The sequence below is a fragment of the Alosa sapidissima genome, chromosome 23 (assembly GCF_018492685.1).
Source record: "Alosa sapidissima isolate fAloSap1 chromosome 23, fAloSap1.pri, whole genome shotgun sequence".
NCBI classification, from domain to species: domain Eukaryota; kingdom Metazoa; phylum Chordata; class Actinopteri; order Clupeiformes; family Clupeidae; genus Alosa; species Alosa sapidissima.
Window position 1 is genome coordinate 16,061,915 of NC_055979.1, and position 23,412 is coordinate 16,085,326.

The following is a 23,412-nucleotide window of genomic DNA, read 5'->3' on the forward strand; positions in this document are numbered from 1 at the left end:
AGCACATGTTTCGTGACGTGTTGGGCAAAGAGAAATGCCTTTCTCACTGTCTACGCAGATGAAGTGAAGAGGGTAGGGAGTGTATTTTTCCTTAGCCAAGATAGCCCAAACCCAAACAGCAGTCAGGGGAATGATAAGAGCTGAGACAGAAAAACACTGTGTGCACTGTATGTTGTCTGTTTCTGCGATGCAGTCACACAAGAAGGCCTAGCATTTGAATGCCATGTTTACCATGGCTTTCTTGAGCAAGTTTAGTACATGTCAAGTGTAAACTCTTAAAGGCTTTTTTTTTTTTTAAATAATCCGTGGGCCATTATAATCCTTCATTCCTTTGTGATTCTATATGGAACTAGGTATTTCAACGACCTACCTTTTTTTTATACTGTAACCTCTCCGCAACTCATTGTGGTCCTTGTAATACTTTACAATCATGATGGGATCTGAAAACATCAATATGATGGTCATCCATACAGTAGGTTCCTCAGGTCATTCCTGAGGCATGTTCTCCTACTAAAATGAATGAGATGCCCGCACTCTGCTAATTCTCCCATATGTTTTAATGTGCTGCAGGGTTTCGACCCTGCTGGGTCTTCCTTAGGCCCTGCACCTCACGGTGGGGATGTGCACACTACCACTACTGCTCTACATGTTGTCCTACTGACCTTCCCTGTGGACGGAGTGGACGAGATGAGTGATACTGCTGCACCTGTTTCCTTGTCAGTTTTGACTGAGTGGGGGGAAAAACACCTCGTTATCGCTGTACAGAGGCCTTGACTGTGGAGCTGCCTCTCTGCACTGGGTGTGTTTTCCCCAAGCTGCTGAACCACACAACAGTGTCCACAAGGCCAGGGAACGACACACCCTCATAACACTGAGCACAGCATGTCCATTTTACTTTTACGCACATATTCTATTTGGTAGCATTATCTTAAAAAAAAGGACAAATAAACAACTTATTATTAACAATGCTGTATGGCTCCCATGGTTTGGTATTTGAATTATTATAATACCACCAGTAGCAGTAGGCTAACTACGAAAGCTTACAACAGAGTTTACAGTAATATTTAGTAATTCTCCATTTGCCATGGGATATATGTTATTATAATTATATAGATAATGCTTATTAATCTATAGATGATTTTTTTTTATTTTAGTAAATTAAGACAGACCATGGCTTGAAGCTGATATGCTCAGTTAGACTCTGTGGAGTTTAGGCATGCTGTCTCTGAAATGCAGTACACATTATATCCCTTTAACGCAACAGTGTAATTATAGTCGGACCATGACGCCACGGCGAGCTTTGAAACTGAGACTGCCGGGCGAGACAGTCAGTCTTGTCTGTGACTAATAAACAATTTGTCACATTAGTTTGGCCCAATCCCCTGTTTCTCCACTGCCTATAGGCCTGGCTGTATGCCAACTTTCTGCAACAGTGGAATGGACCACACAGACAAGTTGTGCTTGTGTTGACTACTCGCATGGGTGTAGTACTGGCTGTGACCAACAGGGGGTGTACACATGCTGCTGTATTCCTGCATACTTTATGTCACCAGTGCAGCTTCGCTCCATTCCTCTCCTTGTGACCTTCTGAAATGATCTTGTGAAGAGTTCCAGTCAGTGTGATAAGGACTCTCTCTTTGATTGTTAAAATTTACCTATGATTTATAGACCCTTTCAAGAGAGTTCCATTATCAGCATCATAGTTGGCCCCACAAGGCTTCCGTTTTAACATTATGTTATCTTAATGCAGAGGAAGTAGATTGGGAACCAAATAGAATGTTCAAGCATTGTTTTTGTTTTTATTGTTGAAAGGGTCTATAAGGGGTTATGAGATTATGGTGATCCTGCTATTAGGAACAGCACAGCGGAACATTGGAAGGTTATGACCACCAAAGACTTTAGAACACTACGCTCTAAGATCTCTGATGACCACATGCACTCCTTGAAAAATGCTGCAGTTGGTTTACTGTAAATGGCTCTGGTTAAGCTTCTACTATGGTATAGGTTCAACTGAAATGGGCTCCACATGATGAAGTTATCACAATATTCTCAGGAAATACTTCCCCATTGTGGGTCCGCTTTTTGCTTTAATGAATAAACATTGATCGATGTTCTTTCACTTATCTCTGAATTTTATAGGAACTTGCAGATATAGCACTCAGATATTTTTGCGCAACCTGACAGTTCTCCAATTCCATCACACACAGTAAAAAAGTCCTTGAGGAGATGTTTTGCCTCAGTGACTTGTTTGCACTCATGACAGATTTCCAATTATATCATACAAAAACACTTCAAAAGTCCTTGTAGTAAGAAATGCTTTGCTAAAGAAGCATTTTTGTGCTCCAATGGATTTCCTATTTGTGCCTGTGAGGTCAGCACGGGAGAGTGGGGCATTCAGGCAGCAGTACAGGCAGCACATGACCTGGCCCTGATAAGTGTTGATCCAGCCTTCGGTGCGCTGCTATCTTTGCCCAGTGAATCACGGCACACTCACGCAGACCCTGTGTTCCGTCAACCAGGGCCTCAGCAAACTGGTTTCCCAGGGACACAGGGCTGAAGGGAGGGGAGGAGTGTGTGTGTGTGTGTGTATGTGCATTTCCATCAATGTGTATGAATTGTAGTTAATGTCTGTGTGTTTTTATGCCAGTGTGTACATGTGTGTTTCTGTATTTATTTGTGTGTTTCTGTATATACAGTATGTGTATGTGTGCGAGTGTGTGTGTGTGTGTGTGGGGGGGGGGTGCAGTGTGGGGCTGCCCAAAAAATGCAACCTATCCTGGGCACAGCTGTCACTCCAAGGCTGGTTGGAATCTTCTGTCACCTCCACAGGGAGTCAGCACGTGAGAGAGAGAGAGAGAGAGAGAGAGAGGGACAGAAATAGAGAGACACAGACGAAGAAAAAAGGGCGATAGAAAGAGAGGGACAGAGCTGGGAAGAGCAACTAAACATGTGGAAACGAGTGGAGTTGAGTTGACTGCGTTGAGCTTTCGGAAGCTGAGTGACTAACAGAGAGCTTAGCATTGGACAGGAGGCTGGAAAAAGAGCTGCGTCTCCATGAAGCCCAACCCCATCTGAGAGAGCAGAGGTCAGAGAGAGAGAGCAGGAGGGGGGAGTGACAGAAAGGGTCTCTGTGACATTGCTCGGTCAGTAGATGGTAAACAGAGCCTGGAGTCTTCTGTCATGCTGAGCTGCCCTTCTCCTCCTCGAGGGGCGAGAACCGAACCCGCTAATGCTTCGTGATCCGGGGGTCTTAGAACCCTAGTCACTCTGATCGAGGCGGGAAAGCCCCCGCATACTGGAGCATAGTAATTAGGCAAAGGTAATCTGATTTTGTTTTTTCCTTTCAGCACTTCCAGTGAATGGAGCGCTAGCTTAAAAAACAAGAGAGAAAAAAATAACACTCAAGTAATGACAACAATACAGATTTGCTAATGCAGTTTGTTTACCCCCACTAATACATTGGTCTTGTCAAAGTTAATAAATAAAATGTAAACACATTTATGTCAATGGATAAAGTAAGTTTAAATGTGTTGGGAAGATACTGAAAGTTTGATAATTAAGTTTAGTAAGTAAGTATGTTTAGTTACTTACTTAAGTAAGTTAAGTTTATTAAGTCTACTGATGTAGATTTACTTGTTTTAACATTGTAGTCCAATCTGTGCCGATTTTGGTGGTGGTGTACAGAGGAGACCATGGAGAGGAACTCCTGGCCTTGTTATGAGAAGCGTTCAGAAACATCGAAGATGGACACACAGTTCGGCTTGATAACAACACTTAAAATCTAATACAAACCGTGGAGGTCCTTGATTGATGCCAGTCGGGCACAGCACAGCTTGTGGACAGTTGGCCCTATTGACTTTGCCATGCGACGGGCACAGTTTCCCTCAAGAGCCACTCCAGAGAGAATTGTGATGCCCTCTGCCGGGGCGTCGGACCGACGTTCGGACCTTCCGGGCCAGGAACGGCCGGCTCCAGGGCCGCCCGTCTTCCTGCGTAAGCTCAAGCGCGGCGCCGTGGGGACCGGGTGTGACGTGCGTCTCCGGGTGTCAGTTGGAGGCCACCCCGAGCCCGTGCTGCACTGGTACCATGACGACCTGCCGGTGGCCAGCGACGAGCGGGACCCAGGAGGTCTGTGGATCAGGGATTGCCAGCCAACGGACGGAGGCCTGTACACGTGCGTGGCGGTCAACGCTCTGGGGGAGGCCAGGAGCAGCGCCGTGCTGGCTGTGCTCGACCTGGGAGAGGGTAAGACCAGTTTGAAGCCAAAGTGCTAATGATGTGTGTAAATTCTATGTGTATCTGAACCAGATCAGGGTTGTACAAGCTGTCAAGCTCCACTCCAGGACCACAAAACGTCTAGGGTTGGTTTCACATACAGTACGTGGATTAAGACTAGCCTTGGACTAAAAGAAAATGTTACTAAAAATCTCCTCTTTAAAGTTTAAGAGGTCTGGGCTTGATCCATTTATGGGAACCTGCCTGCTAGAGTCTAATCTGTGATGGCAAAGAGGTTCCTTCCAACATGAATAAAAAGCAATTTAGCATGTTTGCAGCTACTCACTATTAATGAAGTCAAAGTACAACAAAATAATAATGTTTTTAAAGTGTATCATGTCCCTGTCATCCACACTTGCATGAATTGTGCAATCTGCAGAAACAGGGCATGTTAGCCATTGCATACTAGACCACAATGTGATCAGGTATTATTTTTGGGGGGCTTTTATGCCTTTAATGTGACAGGACAGTGGAGATAGTGACAGCAAGCGAGTGGGAGAGAGAGATAAGGTGGGATTGTGAAACGACCTGAGACCCTGTGTGCACGTGGACCCGAATATGGTACAGGCGTTGTTACCAGTTGTGCAACCGTACAGGACATTTTAATAGGAGAAGGGGCAGGGGCTTAAGGCCACCTATCTTAGCACCCACAAACAGCCAATCTGATCACCAAATCATGACTATCTCACAAAGAACTACCACAACATATGTGTTTTGGTGAATTACCGCTGCACTGAATGCAGCCTTAGACCAAAAACATTGCCTTACTGGCCAGAAGAACTGGTCACTCGTCAACCTCACTGTGTCTTTTAACTCACTTCCCCTCCAAAACATTTTGGTTTGCCCCAGTGGACTGACGGATGCTGGGCAGACGTGATAAAATAGTCTCAGATCTCAAATCATGGTCACCGCTATTTATTTATCTCCCCCAGCAGTGTGCCTGACCTGCTGCGTGACTCTCCAAAACTGCTGAATCACAGCATAATGATGCTGGAGGACTGTGTGGCGTCACCGCCGAGGTGAGATGGCAATCACAGGGTCTGGTGTTGGGCAGGCAGACAGGCGGCGGAGGTGTGAGCTTAGCTGAGGCAGGGGGAAGAGGGTACGGCTCTTTCACACACGCGCACACACACACACACACACACACACACCCTGTGCCTTGTGACCTTTGGCAGAGAGTGCTGGTCTATCTGTGGTTGCACTTGCAGGCATGACCACATACACACGCACACACACACACACACACACACACACATACTAGTGAAAGCCAACTTTGCGTGACAATCCGTAGTCATGCCTGAGGAAGGGTTACAGCTGTCTGATCTCTCACCACTTTGCTCTCTCTCTCTCTCTTCCCCCCTCTCTCTCTCTCCCTATCTCTTTCCCTCCCCCCTCTCTAGATATTTATGTGCTAGTATGTGCCGTGTATCTAGTTTCAGCTCTTCACTTCAGTCCACCCCATGCACTATAATAGCTCCACTACACAGACAGCCCTCCGGCTTTATTGTGTCTGAGACCATCACTGCCATGTGTGTGAGAGAGAGAGAGAGAGAGAGAGAGAGGGAGAGAGAGAGAGAGAGAGAGAGAGAGAGAGATAGAGAGTGGGGGGGGGGGGGGGGTCAGAGGGATGTGATGATGGTGAGCATGACGATAGTCATGATGTCAGTGGCAGCAGCGGTTGTAAAAAGGTGTTTTATGATTTGTGATTCCTGTGTGTGTGTGTCTCAAGTATCAGTATTGAAGGGTAAAGGGTAGGTGAAGCAGTATTATGGAGGGTGGGTCTAAAACTTGCAAACAAATTACATTTAAAAAAATATATATATATATATATATATATATATATATATACAACAATAGCCCTGTTAGCGCTGCGAAAAGATTTTTGATGACATAGTTGGCAACATCATGCAGCTTTTCTTACATTTCTGTGGCATGTTCTGTCCCAGAACACAGAACTGCATGGTGTATAGGTTGGACAACTAGGGAAACCCCCTGTGTGTTTTGTCTCTTACATGACCATATAACATTAAAGAATATGGTCATGAGAGAGAGTAACCTATGTATTCTTCAAAAAGTGGCAATTTGTTGCAGTGTTGCTTTAATGTTAGTGGTATTTTCAGACTTCTCAATTATCTCACTGATAACTAGGTGTGAGCTAGTTGTACATGAGTGTGTGCTTGTTTGAGTGTGTTTCTGTATTTGTGTCAGCAGTATGTACGGTAAGAGTGTGTGTGTGTGTGTGTGTGTGTGTGTGTGTGTGTGTGTGTGTGTGTGTGTGTGTGTGTGTCTTATTGTATTTGTGTCAATACGTGTGTCTGTCTGTGTGTGTATGTGTATGTATTTATTTTTGTATTTGTGTCAGTACATGTGTGTGTGTGTGTGTGTGTGTGTATGTGTGTTTTTGTATTTGTGTCAGTACATGTGTGTGTGTGCGTGTGTGTGTGTCTTTGTGTGTGATGTATCTGTGTGTGTCTTAACACACTACCAGAGTGTGAGTGTGTTTATGCACAAGGCAGCACATTTCTTTTGCAGGCGTGAAGGTCGACTCTTCCCTCCGTGTAATCTGCTGGTATTAGTCTAGAGGCTGGGCACCAGTGGGGTACAGGGGGGTGTATTACGTGCCTCTCGAAATAGCCCCCTCAGACCCACTCAACATACATCCCCAGACAGCAGAGCCATTTTACAGGGGTGTCCACGTCCGGGACTTGGGGGGGGTGTCCTGGAGATGCCCTGAGAGGGGAAAACAGAGAGATAACAACAGGAGGTGTGTGTGTGTGTGTGTGTGTGCATGTTTGTGTGTGTGTTTTGGGAGGAAAAAGAGAGGAGTGTGAAGAGAGAGCCACCGAGAAAGAGATCATGATAAAAAGGGAGCTGTTGGACGCGAGGAAGGCGCTGAGGAGCGTGCGGAGAGACAGTTTGGGGGGCCCCAGCAGGAAGAAACAGAGAGGTGAGCTGCGCTTGGCTTCTGAGCTGTGTTTGTTGAGCACATGAGCACTATGGACATTATGTGCATGATGACACACCCACACACAAGGAGAATTATGGTCTGATTTCCATCCTTTAGGTGCTTCAGCTTCATGCACATGTTTATCTTCATCTGCCTATTATCTTTGTATCACCACCTCTCTCTCTCTCTCTCTCTCTCTCTCTCTCTCTCTTCTCTCACACACACACACACACACACATACTAACACAGAAAAATGGGACTCACATGACCCCGTTTATAAGTGCTGTCTTTCAGTCGGTGAAAGTTGTTTTGATTAGCTTTTGGTTCATCGTTATCACAAAGAGATAACTCTCTCACACTTTTTAAAACTCATGTATTTGTGAAATAATTCTTTCATCTTATTTGTTACCATAAAACCAGCCAACTTTATCCTTTAGCCAACTTCATTTTTGTGAATTGTAGACACATGCACAAATAGACAGCCTCAATGATAAAACTGAGAAATGTGTTATGTACAAATCTCATTTTGAATCCCAATGGCAAATTAATGCAGCAACAAATTTTATTTTATGTTTCCTATCCAAGCCAAAATATAATCAGATTTTTGTAAAAAAAAAAAAAGTAAATAATAAACATAAGTTTACATGACTCGGCATCTTGGTAGTAACTCAACCTTGAAAATCTCAGAGGCTGACAGGTGTCTATATGCAAATTCTGCCTTTTAATTTCATCTCAGTCACTGAAGCCACTCAGCTCTGCAAAACAGCTATGGACTACCCTTAGAACACTGATTCATCAACAAAGGGATGAACAAACTTGCTGAAACTTCTCCTGAGCAGTGACTCTGACACCTGAATGAATAATTGACACTGTGTACAGACCATGTTTTATTAATTGAGAATTGTATAATATGCTCCATAATAACTTACATATGTTGAATACTCAATGTGGGAGGCTCAAAGGTAAGGCCGGGCAATTGAGACTCTCCTAAACACGTAGTGATTTGCTGGAACAGTTTGTTATGGGTTTTTTTTGCAAGGTTTGCCCAAGTTGTTTTGTGGCCGTTTTTGGAGCCTGGGTTGTCCACAGAAATCACGTTTTTTTACAGTGTATTCAGGACACTGGCAGCTAGCGGATGGTGAGGTGATGTTTGCTGTAAGTGACAAAAAATGTTTTAGCATAATAAATGTATGACATCGCTTAGAGCACCTTTAAAGAAGCAAAACGTATTGTGTCTCTATTATTAGGAAGTAAATCTGAGAGCTGACTCTGAATGGGGATGGAGCAAGATTTGGTGTTAAAAGCAGCTCTATGCAACAGCAGCTAGTAGATTTGGTATCATTTTCATTTGGATAGTACATGTATGGGGTCGTGTGAAGGACAGATAAACACATAAAAAAGTGTCTTCACCAGCCATCCAGGATATGTATTATGCAGTTCTGTGTTCTGTGACAGAACACACTGCAAAAAGCGTGTTGCTGACTATATTGTCAGAAGACATCATTTATCATGTTAATATCAAACATCTAGAAGTGTTAATACAGCTCTGAATGATGTTTTAATGGTCTCGCATGCCATGTAGATCGCCAGCTTGCTAGTTTTAGACCAGAACTCACACAGTGCTGCTCTAAGGCCGCACTGTGTGAAAATGCCCCCCTCCCCCTCCTCTGCTTTTGGTGCTTCCCTACATTCTAGCTGTAGTGCAGCTGCAGTGCAATAAGTAGATGCCACATATTGGGTCTTGACATATTCACAGGAATCCCTAGAAATGGAATATTCATGTTTTATCTAATATTAGTTGTGCAGATGTATAGTCCATCTTACACACACCCACACCCAAAAAAAAGAGACTTTTGTGTAATTATTCCATATTTTGTGTAGTCATTCTATATCAGAACCCCTGACATACAATCCAAATAGTCTACAAGAAACCTCAGAGTGTTACTTTTCATTTGAGACCAGGATTATGCTTCTACACCAAGGTTGCCACACAGTAAGCCTTTTATTGTCAGTATGCATTTTGGGAACCCAAAAGGGCTATGGGGAGTTTCCATAGGGCATTTTACAAAACGCTTGAGCATACCTTGGCAAATAATGGTCCAAAGCACTCATTTTTTATTCTATATTGATCTACTTTTGCACAAGACCTGGTGCTAGGGCTCAGTTGTGTTTCTAAGTAATTTCAAGTGACCTAGAGGGCTGAAATGTGGTCAGTTCAGAGGTACTTGTTATCCGGCAGAAATATAAAACAGTATTCTAGCCTCTGTACCTCTGTGCCAGTACTTCCCAGCTATTATGATTGTTCCCTAAGAAACTACAAGGTCTCAGCTTTCTAAAGAGACCAAGCATTTGATGATAATGGATGATAATGGTCTTTCTTGTATAATCATTTGTTTTTACCTCATGGCAAATGCCACCAAATCTTCTGTGGCAATGAATGACATGGCTTATGTGGTCTAGCTTGGCTCTGCAGATAATGACTCTGGCTGAAAACCGTCGGCATGCTGACATTTACTGCAAGATCAATGGTGACGCATTTAGTTTCATAACAACAAGGAAGTGTTTGCATGCAGTGTTCCCAGCCATAGTTTACTGTAACTGGGTAAAACTGGGTGCTTTCTGTCTGACGTCCACTAGCGGTCATGCTAGTTATAGGCATCGTACAGTAGCCTAACGCTTAAAATGGACACATCTCAGTTGTAGTGTAAGGTTAGCCTGTGCTCTTTGGGCATTAGGCTGACATACTTGGGACTCTGCCTATTCTTAGAGAGACTATGCCAGTATTTCTGTGACAGAGGACGAGACATTTTTGGACGAGGTGGCTGAACTTACCCTGTTAATCTGTTTGCCAGGGTATCATGTATTCGATCTGCATGCTTCTCTGAATGGTTGTCAGTCTTGGAGTCCTGTTTAGGTTCTTATTCAGGACAACTGATAAAAATGCACTGATTGATGATGACGAGTGTAATGAGAGTTTGGAGGTTCAGCGCATGGCACTGGACTTTGAGAGTGGTGATGTCTGGCAGAAACAACAGGCTCTTTTGCCACTTTGGCTCACAGCCTAGTAATTAATGTTGGGAAAGACTGTGATGCAGAGTGTTAGAGTTGGGCTTCTGACTTGTTATTTTTTGTAATTACTTGGAAAAGGAACAGTCTACTGCTTTTAGTGTAATTCAACGTAGGGTACTTTATCACAATATACTATACATTCTATATGCTATACACTTTACTGTACACTATGTTCAACAATGTTCATATTAACTTTTTGTATATTTACTGTAAATAAGCAGGTATTTAAAAGTAGATTCTTTCAAACCTTGTGCATTGTTGCACACTCACCACTTAAACATACATAGAAAACTTTCCATATCATTACTACGGACCAACTACAATCTTTAGCATTTAAACATCTTGTCGTCTTGAATGTGTCCGTACTCTGGGATGAGGACAGTGTCATGTGGGATCATCTTTTGTTAGACCTTCATAACCTTTCTATCAACAGTTTATAAGGACGTTCCCAGTATGATTAAAAAAAACAAGATTAAGCAATATGGTGGAACACTTTATGAAACCCTTATGAGTTTTCAAACTGAATTATTCATGCTCACATTGTTGAAGCATATATTTTAGGGCATTTGAAAGTCATATTCTCTTGTATGAAAAGAGGAAAGTAAAGTAATGGAAGGAATGGTTTTCTTGCCACAGAGGAACCAGATCCGAGCAACTCACACAGCATTAATGTAGTTGTGTTTAAAGTGCTGTACACTGGCAGCTGGGTGCTGTGGAGAGATCGGTCCCTCTACAGTCTGTTTGTGCAAAACTGCTGCTGTCCATCTGGACACTCAAGAGCTCTGAACATCTCCTAATTTTAGTTTGCCAGGCACAACCCTCAACGCTCTCCTCCCTCACCCTCCCTTCTACTCCTCCCTCCCCTCCCTCTTCCATCTCTCTCTCTCTCTCATTCTCTCTTTCTCACTCTCTCATTCTCTCTTTCTCACTCTCTGAGTCTCTTTGTGCACGGAGCCTGTTTTTGGAAGTCTGAAATATTGTGATAAGATAAAGCTCAAAAGGACTAGAGCACTCAGCAGTATTAGAACAAGCTGAATTCCTGAGATGCACCAAAACAAAAGGTCACCCCTACACACACACACACACACACACACACACACACACACACACACACACACACACACACACACATGCTCCACCCTAGACAGATTGGGATTACATGAATAAACTAATTCATAGATTAAAACGTAAATACATGGCATTTATGCATGTGAAAGATTCAGATTATACAATAGAGTAGTTCTGATAGAAAGCTTTCAGAAAGGTTAGAGCTTGTTTGACATTCTTCACACAATTGAACAGACATTAAATACATTCATGAGATGTTATCCACAGCTTCCATTAAACTTGTGTTAAAGTGTGTGAAGCAGAGAGCAGATTACTGAACACTAAGTGGGTGGCATGCAGTCTGTGTAGGAACACAAGCATTTGAATATTTCAGATGTGTTTGTGATCATTTATTTAGGTGGCGTGTAGGAACTTGTTTATTGACTGTGAGCTGTGTATAATGGAACCCTTTTATTGTGTTTTCACCGAGTCGACTTGAGCGAGCAGTATTAGTGGAGAGTCTGCGAAGCGAGGCATGTGGTAGTGCACAGGCTTTTTATCGACGTCTCTGCAGCTCCACGCAAACAAACAAACAAACACACACACACACGCAGCCCTCGTCGTAATTAACCTGCAGTAAATGCTCAGCCCCCATGTTTCCGGGCTCGTGGCGTAATAAATAAGCTTTGAATGAAGAGTGTTGACATGACTCTGATGCGACTCGATGGACGTGTTTGTACTGTTGCTCACCCCCGTGCTAAATGTCACACACACACACGCACACACACACACTCCCTACTCACGAGCCGAAGCAGGATTAAGAGCTATGCTCTGGTTTCAACCCCCCCCCCCCCCCACACACACACACACACACACACACACACACACACACACACTACCCCTTACACTGGCACCCTAATCAAACATATACACACACACACACACACACACACACACACTACGGTCCTTTAGAAGTGTGTTCCCTGTCCCCTGTCATTAATTGAGATGGCATACCTTTGGGCTCCTGTTACAAAGCCCCTGACGCAAAACACAGAGCGGGCCAATGAAAACATAGACATGGAGTTATGTGTTGGAGATAAGGCACTGAGTTGGTCCTGAGAAGGAGCGTTAGAAGGGACTGAGCTGTATATCTATCAAATACAGCGTACCATGCTCTTCACTGTGAGCGCTTAGAAACGTGAATAGATTTCCACATGGTCTGATCACACGTCGGTCAAAATGAAAAAGATTGCTTCATATGCAGTTGGTCAAATAATGAGAAGGGTGTCGGGGGAAAGCGCTACCCTGTCAGTTGAGGTTAAGGCTCAGCAGATTACTGCAGGAGAGAGTCGCTGGGCTCGACCTGTAAATTGGCAGACTGGCAGATGTACCCTGGCAACAGGCTTGTGATAGGACCACCAAATACTGGGATGGGAGATCTAAGTGTACAAAATGTCTTCCTCTGAGACAGTTTCTTTCTGAAACTGAACGCTGACATCGTTGCTAACCCTGGAAAAAGACCTGGACTAGACCTTATTTGATTTTCTAGTGATTGTGCTAAACCATCCATTCCATGCTTTTCTGAACCCATCTGAACTTATGACATTCAGGTTACCAGGCACATCAACTTAATAGACAGAAAGGCATCTAATGTTGAGTCAGGAGGCATTCATCCAGCAATGTGTATGCAGCCTGCACAGACCATAATGAGCAGAGAAAATTCTAAAGGATCCTGTGAATGCTTGTCTCCCGACACTGCTGCTTATTCATGCAATATTGTTCATGCGTTGACTGTCGCCATGGTGATGAACCAAGTGCTGTGCTCTGTGATTATCTCATTTTTGTGGATTTCGTTGCACACAGTGTGACGACCAGAAATAAATGATCTTCTTTAATCTTCACCTTCACACTTTGCCTGATAAGTCTCACACTTTGCTAATTGGCACATTTTATATTTACATGTAAAATGACTTCACAAATGGGGTCATTGCTGTTTTAAAAGCACAGGGGGAGGGGCTGTTGGTCATTTGAGGTTGGTTCAGAACGGTGTATCATTTCATTATCACACATAGTTAGAGCCCAATGCAGTTAAATATCAGACCCTCTTTTTAGATATGCCTGACAAACAGTAGACGAAAATGCTGTCTGGCCTGCTTGACAGTCATAGGCTACACATTTTCCCATATTCAATGTTTCCCTTGTTCAGTCAAAGTGCCCATAAAAGTGGTGTTTCCTCATTAGGGAATCAGCACCTCTGCTTGCCTACTCTGTCCCATTTGTTTATTTATTTATTTTTAATAAGGCTAATAGTGCATCTGGAGTGAGCAGTGATATCAGCCTCTGCCCAGATCGATCCTGGTTAAGTGAGATGTGAGCCGGGCAGCTTGTCTTGTTTAGCGCAGAGTGTTTTTATTGATTTGCGTACGTTTGCGAGAAATCTCTCCGAGATGGTTTGTGTGTGTGTGTGTGTGTGTGTGTGTGTGTGTGTGTGTGTTTGTGTGTGTGACACTACAGCGACTGCTGACTACAACAGCAGACCAAAAACGGGGAAGCACATTCTCCTGTCGCTTCGTCCACACAGTAATGATTTATCAATAATATAAAATGGCCAAGGAGGGGAGAAAAGAAAAACGAACAGCTGAAGCAACTAATGGAGCCAAATGTGTTTTCTCAATCTCCAGCATTAGACTTTCATCACGATATGGCTTGGCCCTGTTACGCCCCGAATCATTTTCACAGGCTCTCGTTTGATGGATTAGATTCCACTGACAGACATTTCAGTGAGCTTGACTGAGTGTGTGCAATGATCTATTAATTAGACCATGGGCTGCAAACAGCATATGATGGTGTGTGTGCCTGCATTTTATAAAAATCAGCAGTAATTCAAACCAATACAAACCAGTAAATATTCAAACTGATGCAAGGCCACGAGTTGCAGCCTACAACACACTATGTGTGCATTATATGCTTCATACGGATAGGCAATCAATCAGACACCATCCAGATCCATCTTTTCCACTGTATTATGTGATTGTTATGGAAAGCGAGGGTGGGTGATATTTGCATGCGTTAGATGAGACAGCTGGTACTAACCAATGCATCACATATGGAAATGTGCCGTGTCACAATGCTAATGGGGGTTTGGAGAGATGGCGTGTTCGGTGTGGTGCAGTAGACTGGTGCTGATGCTGAGGCCTCAGTCAGTCCGTGAGCTCACCGATTGATGTGACGTTCAGTGTGCCCGTCGATGCTCCCTCGGTTACCGTGACATCAAGGCTCCAGACAGACTCCCAATGGATAATTCATGTTTTGTAAGCTGTGAACTGAACTCTCTCTCTCTCTCTCTCTCTCTCTCTCTCTCTTTCTTTTTCTCTCTCGTCCTTAGTATAGCCCCTTGCCCCTTCCTTCATTTGTTCTCCCCCTTCTTCCCTCACCACCATACTCTTCTTCTTTCTCTCTCTCTCCCACACAGTGTTTCTCTCTGTCTTTTTTGCTCTCCACTCACTCTTCTCATCTCTCTCTCTCTCTCTCTCTCTCTCTCTCTCTCTCTCTCTGGAGATATACTAATGGGTAAGGGGGGGAAAGGCGATAGGGGAGATGTAATGGAAAATTGCAGTATTTTCATTTAGGGGAATAGACATCCCTCTCTTTCTTTCTTTCTCTTTGTTCTTTCTTTCTTTTCTCATCCCCTCTCCAGCAGGGTCCGGCATCTGTGCATTGCACTGGCCACTCACCCTCCCTCTCACTTGCTCTTTCACTTTTATTGCAGGAGGCTGTGAGTGACGTCACAGAGGGAGCAAGCAAGGGAGAGAGAGAGAGAGAGAGAAAGAGGGTGTGTGTGTGTGTGTGTGAGCAATAGAAATAGAGCAAGAGTGTGAGATAGAGAGAGAGAGCGTGTGTGTGCATAGCAGAAAGCGATATAGGCAAGGAACAAAGAGAGAAGGGGAGCCTGCTCACACCACACAGGCAGCATATTTTCACTCTGCTTTTGTCCGGATGCCGGCAAGCTTCTCCGGTCCCACCCTCCTCCCCCTCTCCTCTCGGATCTGACCTGCGCTGCCCACTTCGGGTTCCCCCCCCCCCCCCCTCCCAGCCAGCGATGCTCTTTTCCCCGCCTTGGAGCCTCCGCCACCTCCAGCACATCCACCACCTCCTCCACTACAGCGGCAGCAGCTGAGGCTGAATCTGTGGCTGGGGCTGACTGAACCTGCGTTTGGGGCTCTTTTTGTTTTCCCTCCCCCCCCCCCTTGAGGAAGAAGAGGAGCAGGAAGAGGCGGAGGAAGATGCGCTTGTCAGAGGGATGCCGTTGAGCGAGAGCAGCTGCTTCAACACCTGAGGCTCACAGTGGCTCATCTACCACAGAGATTCACACTCACACAAGAATTACTCAACTGGTTCTAAAAAACGACTGGGCTTTTTTCCTATTTTATTCCTATTTCTAAACAACAACACACCAACAAACAAACTCAGTTTCTGATGTTTGTTTTAGTTTTGTTTTTGGAGTAAAAAGGTTTTTTTTTGGGGGGGGGGGGGGGGATTGTCAACTGTCAAGCTACCAACAGGTGCCTCTTTGAATGTTTTCTGCACACTTGGGACTTGGATGAAATCATGAAGAAGATCTGGTCAAAGAAGAGGTTCCAGGTAAGTCCAGAGTTCCTTCCTTGTGCTTGCCTCACACTCTTGTTCTTAATCCAGACTCCCCTTCGCTGTGTCTAGACAGCATACTGTAGGGTCACCTGTCAGAAGCTGCATATCATTGACACACTTCCCACAGACAAACAGAGGGTCTAGTTCACCAGCCAAGTTTGACCGATCATTTTTGACTGTGCAAAGCAGTAGGCTGTAGGAAAAAATGTGCGGTCACCATCAGAGGTTTGGTGTTGCTACGCAGGAAAACATTAAAAGCTTCCATCTCAGTGCAGTCAGTGATATTGGGAGTTCCTCCAGGGACATTTTCATGTCTTGTTGCCAGGGTAGCAGAGCAGTCAGTGTCTCTCAACTGCTGGAAATAGTGGAGCGACCAAAAAATAAATGAAAAAAAAAATAAATAAAAGAAAGCGATAAGCAAAAAAAAAAAGGAAACGAGGAGGTTGAGGGGAGAGATTATCCACCGACGGCACAGTCATTCAGAGTGATGAAATACACAACAGAGCGGCAGCAACATGAAGCTCCGGTAAACTAGGTAGTGCCGTCTGCCACCAGGACTCTGCTCCATACCAGCACCGGTGCTGGCTCCTGCCAGGATGCTCCGGGGTGGGACCACAGTAGGTGGATTAATCTAGGAATCCTTCGGGTGGAAACTTGTTCAACGGAAGCCTGACTGACAGACTAAGGATTTTAACTTTCAAATGTTTAATTTCATTTGGTATCAAGTGATAACAGCCTTTAAGATGTATCCATCTGATCCTTAGCAGATATATATTTTATTATAATCCTGTCAATGGTGCCTCGTAGCATATACCCTTCTGGTGAATAGCCTATAATGTAGGCTACATCATGTAATGTTTTCTAATGTGAGTTTTTTGTTTTCTTGCAGAAAACTGGCCACTCCAACCGAACCTTTGGAAGGTTTACTCATGGTGTGTGTAGGTTTATGCTTCAGGTTAAATATCTATTGTTTATAGTTATGGGCAAAGCTGATACAATGAGCATATGTTTGACAGATATACTTGAAAGAATGATTTTGTGTAGCATCAGTTCTTCATTTAAGCCATGACTGTGCAATGTTGCTTAGGACCCGGACAGTGGTGAGGTTGTAGGTGTAGGTGTAGGTTATCCTCTCAAGACAGTTTTGTTATGCTTGGTTAAGTATTGGCTGAACTTATTAGTTTTAGTCCTTCCATGTGTTTTTTTCTCAATAAATGGGTGGTCATATTTGTGCTTCAATTATTATTTCACTGGGTTTGAATAAGCCACTTATAGCTTATACCTGTTTCTTTATTATTTTATTATTTAAGTGAAGCAATGAAATTGCAAATTCAAAATGTGCCGTGTGTACTATCGGGTGTAATTTGGCTTTGTGCGTCTTGGTGAAGGGTGGTTGTGTGTGACTGTGGGTGACTGCTTGTATCATTGCATTGAATAGCATTATTTGTATATGTATGTGTTTGTGTGGGATAGGTTGTGCATAGAGTGCGCATCTGTATGTGATTGTATGCGTGTGTGTGTGTGTGTGTGTGTGTGTGTGTGTGTGTGTGTGTGTGTGAATGTGAATCTGAGTGCTCGCACGTACGCATGTGTAGGCCTATGTTTAAGACTGGGATGTTGGTTTCTATGGTAACTGTGCTTCTCTGTTTACCCTTTTTTTGCTGCCACTATGGAAGTGAAGTTTTCCGCTCCTGCAGGAAGCAAACCTCTGGTAAAAAAAAATAAACAAATAATCTTTCCTTGCTGGGCTTCTTTTATCTGACTGATCTGTCTCATTCGCCTTTTAACTCGCTCTCTCATTGAGAGCGTTTAAAATGCAAAAATATGCTCCCGGTTGCTCTTTCATATCCTGTTTCATGTGCAGAATAGTCTTCGTATTCAACAGCCATGAGCACTGGAGGAGAGCTTCCTCTTTGTTCATATATCGATAGAAACTCTGTCATACTTTTCAGTATCGCCACCTGTATCCTGGTATACTGAAGGTATGGCAGCGTAGCAGTGGCTGTGATGTGAGTTCTGACGTTTGTGGGTCAGCGATGTGTTGTCTTGTTAGCACTGCCGAGCGCCGAGAAAAAAAAAAAAAACATTAGTCATCACACACATGCCTCTCACTCATCTGCCAACAAACTCCCCTTGTGGAGAAAAAAGGTGTTTCGACTCTGTGTCTGTTCTCTCCCCTATTCGATTTCATGTCAGTCTATTTGTGGTGAAGCTTTGAAGAGGTCTGTTGGAGAGGGGATGGTTGGTGTGTGTGTGTGTGTGTGTGTGTGTGGTAGGGGTGAATCACAGTCCTCTGACTCGCACCTGGATGCCTATCTAGTCCTCTGTCCTCAGTTATATCGGCATGAAATGTGATTAGGGTTTGCTGCTGTGTTTTATGTCATTTGGCCTACTGCTCTTCCTCCTCCTCCTCTTCCTCCTCCTCCTCCTCCTCCTCATCTTCCTCTGCTGCAGACTCAGAGAATACCGAGGATGAAACAGCAGAAGGACAGGTCCCCATGGAGGCCAAAGAGAAAGGCAAAGGAGCACACAGCCAGACAGGTAATTATCTGTCTGTCTAAATGTCTTTCTTCTCTCAGGTGTCTGTGCTTACCTGTGTATTTGAAAGAGACTCAGACAGAAGCAGTTTTTGTAGGTAAAATGTCTTGTTTTCGTTGTTTAGATAAATGTTAACTGATTGCGCCAAAAAAAAAAAAATGGTTTAAATGTCCAAAATATTTCAGATATAAATATCAACTGTCTGGGGAAAGACAATTGACATTAAGTCTGATGAGACTTTTTGAAGGTCTGCTTGTACACCTCTTTAGTCCTCCATCATGAAAAAGAAGTGTGTAAAGAAGTCACCATTCTATTTTTAGAACCTGAGGACTTGAGTAACACAAATCAAATTGATGTGCTGTCGATGGTTGCCGTGTTGCACACACATCACTGTTCACACTCTCTAGAGTTCCATGTTGGCACGGTAACAGTGATGTTGGTAGAGAGGAGGGAACAAGCAGAATGGGAAGGGATATGATGTTTTTTTTTGTTTTTTTATGTTTTTGTTTTTTGCTGTTCATCCAAACTGATTGATTCAACGTTTGTTCTCCCCTCTGGCAAACAAAGCCTGCCCACACTTTATGTTTATTCATATTCTTAGCAAAAACAGAACTCCCAGAGTGGGCATACTGTGTTAGTTTTTCAACTGCTTGTTCTCACTCTCAGAATACTAATTGTGCCGGTGAAAATCTAATCCTAAGAATTTCTGGCCTCCAATACAAGAGTATTCAACAGTAGCTGCTCAAATGATCAAATCAAGTGTTTATGTTCACGTTTTGTGCTCAGGTACACGGTAGGATTTGATTATTTTCTAACATACAGTGCTCTATAGCGATCTATAGAGAGCAGCTATATGGCAACATTGGACAGTGCATATGTTTTCTCAACACAACGGCATTTCAGTATTTATATGTGTCTCATTGAGTAGTTTTATTTGTCTCAGTGTTTGAGTATTTGCATTATTTGTTTAGGAGTCAAAATGGCGGATCGCTCATCCGAGCCGTACGGTCATGACCGCAGAGCTGTCCAGGACCCCGTGGTGGGGCGGGAGGTGTTCCCTCTCGGCTCCAGACCCCCCGGCCTGGTGGACCCCTCTCAGCCTGGCAGGCAAGCGCACCTGGGGGGTGTAGAAAGCCCCCCCGTCAGGCACCTGGGCGTGGAGGCCCTGCTGCGTGCGTCCCAGGCCAGCGTGGCCCGTCCCTCGTGGGAGTCGGAGGAAAGCGCGTCGCTAGCCAGCGATTACTATGGCAGCATGTTCAGCCTCTATGGAGGGAGGACTTTTACTATACATCCTTGAGAGCAGGGGCACTGGGGACACGACAACAACAACAACAACAACAACAACAACAACAACACAATAATGACCAGAAACAAAAACAGGCCCATTTACAATTATATTGACTGTAGCAGTTTATTTAAATCCAAATCTAGTCACTCTTTTAGTTTTCCATCTTTTTGTTTTAGTTCATATTTTGTCATCAGTTATTCCTCGAGAATTTAAGTTCGAAACACCATGCTTTCCTTTGACTCCATCCTTTATTAAGGGATACCCTCTTTGAATGAGGTTATTTGTGTAACCATTCATAAACATTTATATACTTTATGACAGTTCACTTGACACGTAATACAGGTTTTTCAACACTAGAATGAAAACCTGCGTATGATATGAATAGCTGTAGTCATATCATTGTATTATTTTATTGTAAAATATATGTAAAGTGTTATTTATAATATGTAATATAGTAAATGTTTATGAATGGTTACTAAACTGAACCAGAATAAATTAATTTAAAAATGTTTGGAGTGTTTGCATGTCACCATGTTTTAAGTTGCTGTGACATGGCATGTTTTTTTTTTATCATTTTTCACGCATGTTTCATATGGTTGGAGTCAGTAAAAAAGTGCCTATTTTTTCTCAGTTACAATAATAGAAGCATCAATCATATATGTATTAACAATAACACATACCCAATATCAACATTAGATCTTAATGTTGAATTTCATTGAAAGATTGCTTTGTGCACCCTCAAACTGAACACATCCCCAATCCCCCTCTCTAACATGCATCACAAATGGTGTGCCCCTCCCCTACAACCTCCACCAATGCAACCCTTTACCTCTTTGGAAGACCACTGCTCTAACATGCATATCCCCCAATTGCCCACATTCCAGGAACCAAGTGGACACCCTTTTAAAGGACAACACCCCCAGTGCTCTGTTCCCACTGGGCAAAACCAAACCAAGCTCATCCTTGCCTGGTCATGATGAGCCTGGACCCGACACTTCTCTACCTAGTGACAGTGGCCAGCAGCAGAAACAGAACGTGGGAGGCCCCGCGGTCCGCCAGGAGAAGGCCGACAGTATGACGAGAGCGAAAGGTTCTAAGTCGTCTGGGTCCTCCCACAGCAGCGATTCGCAGGACTCGCGTAAAGACTCGCTGACCTGCCAGACTCCAAAGCTCACTCGGGCTGGCTCCAAGATCTTCGACAAGGTCCGAGCTTTTGAGGAGCGTAAGCAGAGTGTGGACCCGCCGAAGGGGTCATCGGCAAGTCGCCCCTGGGCGATGTTTGGTCGGGCGGCATCTGTCGACTCCGGAGATGACCGGAACAAGCGAACTGCAGCCACAAAAGACCAAGGGACATCGGACGTGGCTCTAAAGAGGTCCTTCTTCAAGCAGAAGGCCTCTTCGTTGGAGGAGGGTAGCAGCAACAGCAACTATGCTCAGAAAGTCCAGAATTTCCAGAGTAAATTCACAGTGGAGCTCAATCGCATCAAACGTCTCGTCGGGAGGCCCAGCATGAAAAAGGCTATGTCCACCGAGCAGCTCTGCGAGACAGACAAGCAGTCCCTGGGTAAACTAGAGCCGATCCCTCCTGAGGTCATTCAGAAACTGCAAGATCGGGAGCGAAGATCTGAAATGAGGGCAGCAGAGTCTGAAAAAGAACCAATCCTACCCAACGTGAGTAAGAAACCTCACGATCTGGAACAAAGACCAGCACGGATGTTTTCAGAGCCTGAAAAAGAACAACGGGCTCCACAGAAACCAGTCAGAACACAAAGCGAATTGCAGAGTGGAACAGAAGACAAGCAGCCTCTGAAAGACCAGGTTGCTCCATGGCGCTCTGGAGCGTCTAAGAAACACACCGGGAAAGACACACTGGTCGGGAAAACCGAGACAGATGGCGGCGCCAAGGCCAAACCTCGGATATTCCCTGCAATCCAACTCCCAGGCCAGTGTTCACCCAGACTTCCACGCAAAAGTCCAACCCGAGACTCTCCCACCCTGCCTAGTCCCCAGCCTCTCCAAGAGACGCCACACAACCAGGAGACTGAGCAGCCAGTTCCAAAGAAAGAGCGAAAGTCTTCGAGCCCTCGTTTACAGAGGGTGTCTACACCTACGAAAGATGTACCAGTCCCTCCGAAGCCACCACGGATGGCCAGCTCAGTGCAGCCTGCACAGCCTGCACCTGTCCCAACACCACAGAGCGCTCCGGAGAAGAAACCAACAAGAGGTCTTTCCGCAGGGTTGAAACTGACCATCCCCACTATTGTTGTTGAGGCTGAACCCATGGAAGAGGAGGATGACGAAGAAGAAGAAGAGAGGATAGAGCATGACCAAAGGAGGACAAGAAGGCCAGTAAGGAAAGGAAGAAGCCCAAGGAGTCGGGGCAAGGCGCATCACGATCATCCAACGTCTCCAGAACAAGGTGAGACAACCTATTTGCGGTGAATAATGATGCAAGTGAAGTGAAGCACTAGGATGTCTGAAGGTTGAGCTAAAATTATCCCCTGCTGCCCTGTGCGTGCACAAAATTGTAAACAAAACCCTCCAACTGTTCATCTCTGTCAGAGGAAAAGTAGGTCAGATGGTGTCTTTTTAGGTTTGTGGGTAACTAGGTAGTGGGCATTCAAGAAAAGGTGATACTAGAGTCTCATGGCAGTAAGAACTGTGCCACTTCTATATTTTGTTTGTCATTGTGGTTATTTATTATTTTCTTAAAATAGCTTTAGCTGCAATATACCAAATGGATTTGCATTTTCCCAATCTAATATTATTCATGTTTCCAAGCCATGCTCTTCCCCATAGCACACATCGTCACAACTCATTTGAATCACAATATATAGATACATCTTAAACTGAACTTTTCAAATTCAATTTAAATTGGTTTAATTCAGTTCGGTTCAGTTCAAATCCCAGTTCAGATATTTATTTCAGTCAACTCAATCCAAGGGACTGAGTCATTGGACAAGTACCACCCAGTTCAATTCAGTATGCCCCTTATACCCTTTGAAAAATGGCTACCTTAAGAGCACCACAAACTCTCTTCACTCGTCTATTAGTATAAACAAGTGACGCATCTCTGCTGCTGCCTTCCCCTGTTCCAGCGGACTCCTCCGACGATTCCTACATGTCAGCCGAGGAGGCCCCGGACGAGGGTCCCCACTTCCAGACGCCCCTGAGGGACGTAGAGGCCTGCACTGGGGACGAGGTGCAGCTCAAGTGTGTCATCGCTGGAAGCCCCCTCCCGCAAGGCAAGCCGTCCATCAGACAGGACCATGGCCGCCACATTCCACTCCGTGCCATCGGTCTAAATATAGCACTTCTAGTACTTGTGAGGGCTGAGGAGTAGTGTTGTATCATGTTGCATTTCATCATGGGTACATGAATACTTAACATAGAAAGGCATATTTTGTAATGATGATTTTATGATTTGTTAAAGTCATTATCAGAATACAATTTTTATTAAGCATGAAATAAGTTTATTTCTACTGAGACGTGATCATGAGCATTTCAAAGAATGAAGACATCCCCTGCAGCTATCCTGTTGAACAACAAGAGAAATAATAATTAAATAAACGTTCAGTGACCCATGATGTCGTTTACAGGA

General features: G+C 44.3%; 1 protein-coding gene across 5 annotated transcripts in view; it reads left to right on the forward strand.

Moving 5' to 3' along the window:
* The first annotated feature begins 2,921 nt into the window (after nt 1-2,921).
* The window catches only part of spega (striated muscle enriched protein kinase a), a 46,465-nt gene continuing 25,974 nt past the window's right edge, over nt 2,922-23,412 (forward strand). For 2 of the 5 annotated variants that reach the window (XM_042080942.1, XM_042080947.1), the window contains exons 1-6: nt 2,922-3,319; nt 3,651-4,245; nt 18,440-18,526; nt 19,495-19,630; nt 20,696-22,230; nt 22,910-23,056. In XM_042080942.1, coding sequence (XP_041936876.1) covers nt 3,864-4,245; nt 18,440-18,526; nt 19,495-19,630; nt 20,696-22,230; nt 22,910-23,056 — 2,287 coding nt within the window. In that variant the 5' untranslated portion in view covers nt 2,922-3,319; nt 3,651-3,863. Of the gene's footprint in view, nt 3,320-3,650; nt 4,246-6,721; nt 7,223-15,261; nt 15,980-16,874; nt 16,918-17,666; nt 17,697-18,439; nt 18,527-19,494; nt 19,631-20,695; nt 22,231-22,909; nt 23,057-23,412 lie in introns of those variants that run through there. The other 3 variants (XM_042080945.1, XM_042080944.1, XM_042080946.1) reach the window with 3 other exon arrangements.